Source organism: Bradysia coprophila, unplaced genomic scaffold (genome assembly GCF_014529535.1).
Source record: "Bradysia coprophila strain Holo2 unplaced genomic scaffold, BU_Bcop_v1 contig_400, whole genome shotgun sequence".
NCBI lineage: Eukaryota > Metazoa > Arthropoda > Insecta > Diptera > Sciaridae > Bradysia > Bradysia coprophila.
In genome coordinates, this window is record NW_023503656.1 from 36,074 (window position 1) to 45,284 (window position 9,211).

At 38.9% G+C, this 9,211-nt stretch overlaps 2 protein-coding genes across 2 annotated transcripts; both read right to left on the bottom strand.

Moving 5' to 3' along the window:
• Positions 1-3,600: 3,600 nt before the first annotated feature.
• LOC119082248 lies at positions 3,601-4,567 on the bottom strand. Its single transcript, XM_037191710.1, has 2 exons — positions 4,307-4,567; positions 3,601-4,245 (listed from the first exon to the last, which is right to left on the bottom strand). The coding sequence occupies exons 1-2, from the start codon at positions 4,543-4,545 to the stop codon at positions 3,609-3,611; spliced, it is 876 nt and encodes a 291-aa protein (XP_037047605.1). The 5' UTR covers positions 4,546-4,567; the 3' UTR covers positions 3,601-3,608.
• A 110-nt stretch (positions 4,568-4,677) lies between these two features.
• On the bottom strand, positions 4,678-6,225 carry LOC119082223. Its single transcript, XM_037191677.1, has 3 exons — positions 5,099-6,225; positions 4,886-5,029; positions 4,678-4,834 (listed from the first exon to the last, which is right to left on the bottom strand). Exons 1-3 carry the CDS (start codon positions 6,223-6,225, stop codon positions 4,678-4,680), a joined length of 1,428 nt encoding a protein of 475 aa, XP_037047572.1.
• Between the last annotated feature and the right edge of the window lie 2,986 nt (positions 6,226-9,211).

Sequence of the window (9,211 nt, forward strand, 5' to 3'; positions counted from 1 at the left end):
CAGCTCATACCTGGGTAGAATCAAAGTGAGCGTCTATGTAAATAAAGGTTGTCCTCAGGGTGGTATCCTTCCCCCATTAATCTACTGTCTGATCAAGGACAGCTTATTAAAACTTCTCAACGGATCGGGATTTTACTCTCAAGCATTTGCCGACGATTTATCGATAATCATCGTAGGTCTCTTTACTTCGACACTTTGTGATCTAATGCAGTCTGCACTTACGCTGGTGGAAAACTGGTGTTTCTCTCAAGAACAGACGGCTAACCCTTCGAAGACAAAATTAATTCTTTTTACCAAGAAAAGAAAAATTCTGGGCTTTAGATCTCCTATTTTCTTCGGAAAACGTATCCCCCCATCGAACTCGGTGAAGTATTTAGGTCTGCCACTGGACTCTAAGTTAACTTTCTCCCTATTTCTGAACACTGCCATCAAAAAGGCAGTGGGAACGATTTGGCACTGTAATAGAGTCTTTGGGCTATCTCACGGTCTTACTCCGAAAATCAGACTTTGGATCTACACTGCAATCGTTAGGCCTAGGCTTTGCTACGCTGCCATAGTCTGGTGGCAGCGCTGTAAACTTATCACTGTTCAAAATCAGTTGAGCAAACTACAGCGTTTGGCTTTGGTAGGAGTTACCGGGGCAATGCGGTCAACCCCCACGGCAGCTCTAGAAGCGCTTCTTAACATTCCTCCCCTGCACATTCATATAGAATCCGTCGCCAGGTCTACTGCGCTCAGGTTTAATATGTCTGTTAACTCATCGGGTTCAGTAATTGAATGGTATACAGATGGCTCGCGTAAAGGTGACGGATCAGGATCTGGTTATTGTTGTCCCCAATTTGATTGGGTGAAATCGGTACCATTAGGTCGCTGGATTACAGTTTTCCAAACTGAACTAACGGGCATTTTGAGTTGCTGCACAGAGATATTAGATAAAAATATTCGTGGAAGCACCATTCTGATCTGTACTGACAGCCAATCGGCTCTTAAAGCTCTTGATAGCTATAAGTACTCTTCTTCCCTAGCCCTTCAGTGCAGGGACGTCTTAGAACTATTAGCTAGACAATGTCAAGTCATACTTACTTGGATACCGGGCCACAGCGGGCATCCCGGAAATGAACTGGCAGATCAACTGGCCAGGGAAGCTTCTGATACGCCTCTATCCGGTCCTGAACCGGTTATTGGAGTGTCTCCTTCCGTGTTACAAAGCGTTGTTAAGTGCTGGAAAGCCAGCACTTTTTCAAAGCATTGGAAAAGCATTAACTTTGCCAGACAAGCCAAAGCTTGTTTAGAGATAAGCGAGGCTCGCTCAAGAGTCTTTCTCTCATTATCCAGAAAGGATCTAAAACGCCTTACTGACGTCCTTTCAGGGCATTGTAGCCTTAACAGCCATCTGTTTACTATGGGTCTCACAGATAGTGCATCCTGCAACCAATGCGACGACATCGAGACGGCTGAACACTTCCTGTGAAAATGTCCCGCATATATTATCGCCAGAGCCAAATGTCTTGGCGCTTACACTCTGAGCTATGATCATATAAAGCTTCTTCTTCTTCTTCTTCTTTTTCAGCCTGTTTCGATCCACTGCTGGATGTAGGCCTCTCCAACTTCTTTCCATTTCGTACGATCCATTGCCATTTGCTGCCAGTTTGTACCTGCAATATTCTTAATTCCGTTTGTCCATCTCTCTGGTGGTCTACCTGTAGCTCGTCTTTTATATGGTCGCCAGTTCATGATCTTTTTGGTCCAACGTTCGTCTGTCCTTCTTGCAATATGTCCCGCCCAGCTCCATTTCAGAGATGCTATTCTTTCCATGACATCAACGACCCTGGTTTGTTGTCGAATCCATTGATTCGTCATTCTGTCTCTGAGTGTTATTCCAAGCATACTCCGTTCCATGGCTCTTTGTATAAAGCTATTCCACCCTAAGTGTATACTTAACTATATGAACCAAGTGAATAGAATTTAACATTCTGTGGGCACGCACAACAGGCCCATTGGCGGGCAAGGTGCAGGAAATTTTGGGTCTCCCATTATCTCCACCCACTTAATCTACACAGTAAAAAAACAAGACAATAATTTGTTTCTATGAATATTGTTAAATTCGACAGCCTCACATGTTATTACTTTCAGGAAGATGTTGACTGAATTATTTTTCTAACTATTTAAAGTGTATCAGCTTATCAAATTTATTTAGATCTCAATATCAAATTCTCAATAACACCTCAGAGTTCAATTCAACTCTGGCGAAGTAATGATTTTGAGTATCTAGTAATTGTTAATTGGAGGGAGTTATGCAATAACCATGTTTAAAAGACATTTTTTAAATGCAAAAGAAATTGGTTTTTGCAAAACACATCAGAATTATTGATAGAGCGATAGAGTTGATTCGATTTCTGCAATGATGATCTTTGTCTTCAAAAAAGTGAACTATTTTTGTGCTATTTAGACCAATGATTTTATTTTTTCAATTTCATTTTAACACAGAGTTTTACCCTGTGTGTCTCGCTATGTCACAGTAGATTTAAGTATAAAGTTTATATATATATATTTATAAGTAAAAAGGTTTTAGTTCAAGATAGTTTTTAAATATAAAAAGGTTTTAGTTCAAGATAGTTTTTGAATATAAAAAGGTTTTAGTTCAAGATAGTTTTTAAATGTAAATATGAAGGCCTTAGTTAAACAATTGAGTGTTTAGTTACGATGTAACTTTTCTTGTCAACCGTAAGTCTTTCAAAAGGAGCGTGGTAGTAGAGATTCTTTAATGGGCAAATGCTTAAAGAATCGTGGTCATTTTCGCAAATAATGTACGCGTTTAAATTTAAATCAAATAACTTTGTGGTAAATGACAACAAAACTAAATTGACTTCATCTTTGAATAGAAATATTTCTTTAATTTGTTTAAAAATTAGTAGTTTTGTCGTTCTATCCGAACCAGTGCATACAAAATAGCCTTTTTTAAATGTCTCAATACTCGTAATTGTCTTTAAAAAAATAATTTCATCCACAGGAAATGAGGATAAAAGATGTTTAAATGAATCCGTGTTAGTTCCTTTTTTAATAGATAAGTTCGATTTGTCAATTTCAAAATTACTTTCATGGAAATAAAGAGATTCTTGGTGTCGAAATGCAAATGTTTTACAAATATTAACAAAATTCTGCGTGCATTGTGCAAGCTTTTTAAAGGGTAAATGCTTTCCCTCGAATCTCATGCACCACATCAAAATTAGCGGTCCCATTTTCCTTATGATGTTGGGATAATGTATCATAAAGTGGTGTTTCGGTTTCAAATATTTGTCAGGGTATACCAGTAGATACAACTGATGATGTACCATAATAAGGCTTTCTAAATTTTGAACCATTTCTTCGGTAATTGTTGGTGCAAAAATGATATTCATTACCTGATTTAGTAATACCACCAATTGACAAACCCTTTTCACCTCTTCGTCATTCGACTCGAAAATCGACTTAAATATTAGGGGCCATTCACAAATTGCGCACTCACCTTAGGGGGGAGGGGGGGTTAGCGAAAAGCGTGCGAAAACGTGCGCGGGGGGAGGGGGGGAGAAACAAAAGCGTGCGCACTGTTTTTGTGTACAAAAACTTTATTAAACAGTTCTCCAAATTGGTTTTAATCTTGTTTCATTGTCATAAATTATACTACTCGAAGGTTGTTCGTCTTTATCTAAAAATTCACCGTCTACCTCCACACTCGGAAGCCACTCGACATCTTCTTCAACATTATAGCGGACTACAACTAACGACTCATTCCCTCGTGTTCCGAGAATTTTCACAGGCTTAACGATCTTTATGTTTTTTTTACAAATAAAATTGTCTTTCAAATGTCGTTTCATCGAGACAACGGAACTGAAATATTGATTGCACGAGCATGTTCGTGAATCGAATTTTGATTGCACCGAAGGACAATAGGTGTCATAAATGGCATGTGAATGCCCAATCTTTTGTAGTGCCAGCGTCACGAATAATGACGCATAGTTTTCAATATCGTTGATGTTGGCGTGTTTCAATCCTTCGTTTGACTGTATTATAGGCGACGGTGGTGGCAAGCCGTCCTTGGGCAGAAATCGAAACAGAGAACTACGCCTTGGTTTACAGCAACGATTGTCAGAACATTTGAGTATTTGAAGCAAATACTGAGACTGATGCACATGTCGGCTGCACCACTTTTCGTCCTTCGAGATGATCGATGCCTGATCGATATCAGATTGTTCAGGCTTTATATATCTGGAAGTTAAGTAGCAAACAATAAGGTTTCAGAAAATCTCGTTTCCTGTCAGATACTCACTCAGCTACAGTCAAATGTCCATCAATAAGTGTATCTGACCAGACTTCTGCTAGAGCCTTGCCGGCGTATGAGAAATTCTGCTTCTCCAATTCTATATCAACAGTTTGTCCCTGACTGTTTAGGTGAGTGCCATAGTGATCGTGCGGAAGTATCAGGCCTGTCAATGCTCTGCTTAACGGCGCCATACGCCGTTCAATCCGGTTGAAGGCACTACGTCCTGGTGCATTGCACGCGATCATGATGGCATCTAAGTCTAGTTGCACGAAATGATGAACTGCCATGCTAATAACCTTTTCGTAGCGCGGATTTTCGTCTGGCCCACCTGTTTCAACACATTTTATAGCATTTATATAAAAAAAAACTGTCGAAAATCAATATTTACCATCCACAATACAAACAAGAACCGGTTTTGGTTTCAGTTTTCCACCGATCGTCGTATGTGTAAATTCGCTGAATTCAGACTTTTCGTAGATCTGTTCCAAATCCCGTGCGTGCGAAAAAGCTGTAGACGAAGAGTGCTTGGATGACCTGCACAAAAATCGTTGTAGGCTCATGTGCAGTTTCTAGAGTAAGCATTACCTTATAGCCACAAACGTTGGACCTGAATAGCTTATCGCTGACGCATCGCCACAACCGTTTGCCTTAATTTGACAAAATCCATAAACCGATGGAGTCAGTTTGTGTCCTTTCGCTATCACAAAGTCGTGATCGGGAAGCTTGACTCTACAAATTATTTTTGAGATAACTTATTGCTATGAACTTCTATAACAAATTAACTGATCTGATAAATACCTGTACTCCATGTGCATTAGCAATGGCGCTTGTTTGGATGCCGCTGGTAGGCCTATTGCAACCTTAGCTTTGTCATCCTGGCTAATGTATGTCACTTCATTCGGCCCTAATAACGAAGCCATACTGTCAATATGACTGATTGTTGTTTTGGCAAACCTTCCGTCCATATGATCTTTATGCAAGTCGTTATCAGGTCGGATTAGCTTCACTGGAACAGAGTTGACATGACGCTTTCCTTCGGTTGAATTAGCTCTCTTAGGCAATAGTCTCAAATACGTTGCACTCCGTGACAAATTATAACCATAATCTTCGCGCAGTTTTGTTACTAGATCATCAAGGGTTTTTACTGTTCTTATGGAATCGTCTCGACGCCTCTCGTGCGCTGCAGACCCATGCATGGCCAAGTCATGGCCCACTTTGCCTCGAATGCTCAATTTCTTCTTTAGATCTGGATTATTTTCGCATGCATTTTCAAGCGAAGCCTTTTTTCTAAGGCGTCGTTTCCGGTGTCGAATCATATCACGCTCTTTCTTTTTTAGTCGTTTCCTTAATGCTTCTAAATTCTTTGTCTTTAATTTCAGTTCACTTTCCATATTTTCGGTCAACAGTCCACAATCTCGACGCATTTTCAATGCTTTAACATCTGATAGTAACACCACAATCTCACTTTTTATGCTGCATTGAGCTGGAGTTGGGTTGGCTTTAACGCTCTGTACCTGGTCGGTTACATCGATTTGTGTTTCTTTGTTTGATGGTGCACCTTCTTCTTCAATAACATTCGAGGCGGCTGTTTTTTGAGAAGTCGTTGGATGTACTATTTCTTCATTTTCGACAACGGGACTTGATCGATTTGTCGATTCTTCAGGTGCTTTAACACTAAAACCATTTCCTTTTTCACTGGCACGAAGCCAAAGTGTATGAAGACTAACCTGCTTTCTTGCCTTAATTTTATTTAGTTCAGAAATTCTAGCCTCAATTAGACTAGCAACATTTGAATCGTTTTTGATGTTTGACCAAATGTTGTTCACATTGTCCTGAATCGATTGTTTCGATTTTGTTTCGGAATATGCTTTTGAATAAGCACAAAATAAGTCTTTATACAATTTTCCTCTATTGATGGAACTCATTTTAATCACGCAACACGTTGAGTAATACGAGATCACTACTGATTATTGACCATTCAGGTCTAATTTGATTTTTTGGAAATTTTCAAGTTTTTCTTGTAAATATTGTAGGATATCGTTCAACAATTGTTTTAATTTTTCACGCACGCTGCGGACGTCACTATCTTCATTGTTCTCAATAATTGAATTGATTCTTTCTAAGTCACGTAATATATCACTAATTGAATCTGGTATATTTTCGTAGGGAATTAAATCACAAATACTCGCTTCGAATGCATATTTTTGTTTTAATTCTTTCAGTTTATTGTCACAACGTTTGTTTGCCATTTTATATCGAACACATTTAGAACGCGCCACGATGACCGATATCTATCAACTGATTGCTAACAGCAGAGAGAGAAGAGAATTTTATTTTGCAACCACCAACGCTTAGATATTCTTTTATCTATTGTTTACTCCCCAAACCTGTTATCAACAACATAGTGTAAATTGTAAAATTGAAGGCTGCACTTTGTGCTTTCGAAAAAATCGTTTTATTACAATAAAACTAAATATGTTGGAATTAAATTTCTCTATTTTTCTATTTTAAAAAATTCGTGCGTAATTTCAGGGGGGGGAGGGGGGGGGGGGGGGTGCCAAAAGCGTGCGAAAGCGTGCAAGGGGGGAGGGGGGGGGGTCAAAAATTCCGAATTTTGAGAGTGCGCAATTTGTGAATGGCCCCTTAGTGGAGTGTGTCGAATCAAGCACCATGTCTGTGCGGCTTTTAAACCTACGCCGGTTTTATCAAAGCCAATGGAGTTGGGTAGGCTTGTAGATTCCAATCTACCAAAATTAAAAGCAGCAATTTTGTCGTTGATCTCAAGCTGCGTTAGAATTTTCTTTTCTGTCAAAAAAGTGAAGAAAGCCTTTTCGTCCCACTGTCCAACTCCTTCAAGTAAATCATGCATAATGTCGCATGTAGGTGCATCAATAAAATGAAAATATTTTAATTCGTTTAAAATACAACTGTGCTTAACGCCGTTAACAATTGAATGTGTTTTCTCTGCAAGTTCGGCATCTGCGTCATGTGACGATTTAGTTCGTAAGGTTACTTGGGACTCGTGAAAAACAGTTGATATAGTGGTGTGATCCACGAGGCAAATGCGACAAAAATTTTCGGCCCGGCATGACTCCACCATCCCACAAATGCCATTAGCCCCGATGTAATCACCACTTAATGACACGAGACTCCCTCTCATCTTTTTTTGTGGTATAAACTCAACCTGAATTCCAACATCTTCCAAAAGTTTTAATTCTTGCACAACACAGAACAAAATATTATTGTAGCCGTAGAACTTAGTATCTTGTGCGTTTATCAAAGCCAGTAGGTGAATATTTTGTAATTTACTTTGAAGAAACGGTGGAAGGTTTTTTATTACAAAATAAATCGGAGTTGTTTTGTGAATGCCAGTTTTGTAGCCTAAGCCATTTACAGTTTCAAAATCATCCACGTAGATATGAATTAAAATTCTTATGTCGGAACCATTGTGGAACGTGCTCATTTTCATGAATGAACCGTCTGACACGTCTTTGTAAACACCATCTTCACCGACTTTTCTTTCCGAAAAGTATTGTTGCATTAAATTGTCGTTAAGTATATATTTCAATGTGCTAATCAAGCTTATATATAACGGGTGACACCTTGAAATTTGCACCGACTTCAAATGAATTTTACTCTCAACATTCGATGTGTTTTTGTTAACTCTCTTTTATTTTAAATTATTTGTACAATTGCGAATCACATTCTCTCAGTGGTTTTGATCAAAGGGCCCATTATCTGCAACAGCACGCAGTTTTGTTCTGATTATCGAACAGGCTCGTTGTACGCCGGTTGTGTCCATTTCTTTCAAACATTTTCGGATTCTTGTCTTCAATTGTTTGGTGGATTCGGCTTTCCAACCCTTACTGTACACCAATAAACTTAATTGACCAAAAAAATCTTCAATTGGACGGCATTGTGGCAGATTTGTTGGGTTGCGGTTTTTCGGTACAAACTCGATGTTTTGAGTTTCCAAGAATTCCATTGTCTTCTTCGCATAATGTGATGACGCTTTGTCTGGCCAAAAAACGTAAGCATCATCGGAATGATGTTTTTGAATAAATGGAACCAAAATTTTAGCCAAACATTCCTTTATGTAGATATCTTGGTTGATTGCCAGACCACTCGGCTTGAAGTACGGCTCCGAGACACCATTGCACGACACCGCTATATACAGCATAACTTTGGACTCAAATTTCTTCTTGAACCTGAATTTGACTTCAGGGGATGTTGTTCGTTTGTCCTTGGCGTAATAGATGTCATTTCCTGGCATTTGGTATTTGCTGAGCGTGAAGTAACTTTCGTCATCCAAAATAAAATTTTTTCCTGCGTAGTTTTTGGTCATCCAGCGGCAATTGGATTTAACTTGGGAAATCTGGACATCGGTGTATGCTGGCGACTTTTCCTTCTTTCGAGCTTTGACACCAACCTTTTTGAGCGATTTAGAGATGTACTGCTGTGTACATTCATAGACTTTGGCAGCATAACGTTGACTGACTCCAGATTTGTTGTCAAACATGCGTTCCAAGCGTTTGATGCCTTTTTTGGTCATAATTTTTGCTTTTTTGCCTGAACCAGGCTTTCTAATCACTCGCGGACACTTCAAAATATTGTAAATAGTGCGTTTCGGTATTCCTTCTAACACGAAATGATCCACAGTGAACTTTTTTCCAGAGTCACAAAATTTTTCGTAAAAATTTACAATGCGTTCTCGCACTGCTTCTTGTTTACTCGGCATTTTTATTGATAATGAATTGTTTTTGTTACAAATATCGTTTGACCGAATAAAAGACAATGCCTGCTTTGTTATGTAATAGATTGAAATGTTGTTTGGATGAATTTTGACAAAAATAATTGGATCAGAAGTGAGTGCAAATTTTAAGATGTCACCCGTTATCATATTGTCGGACA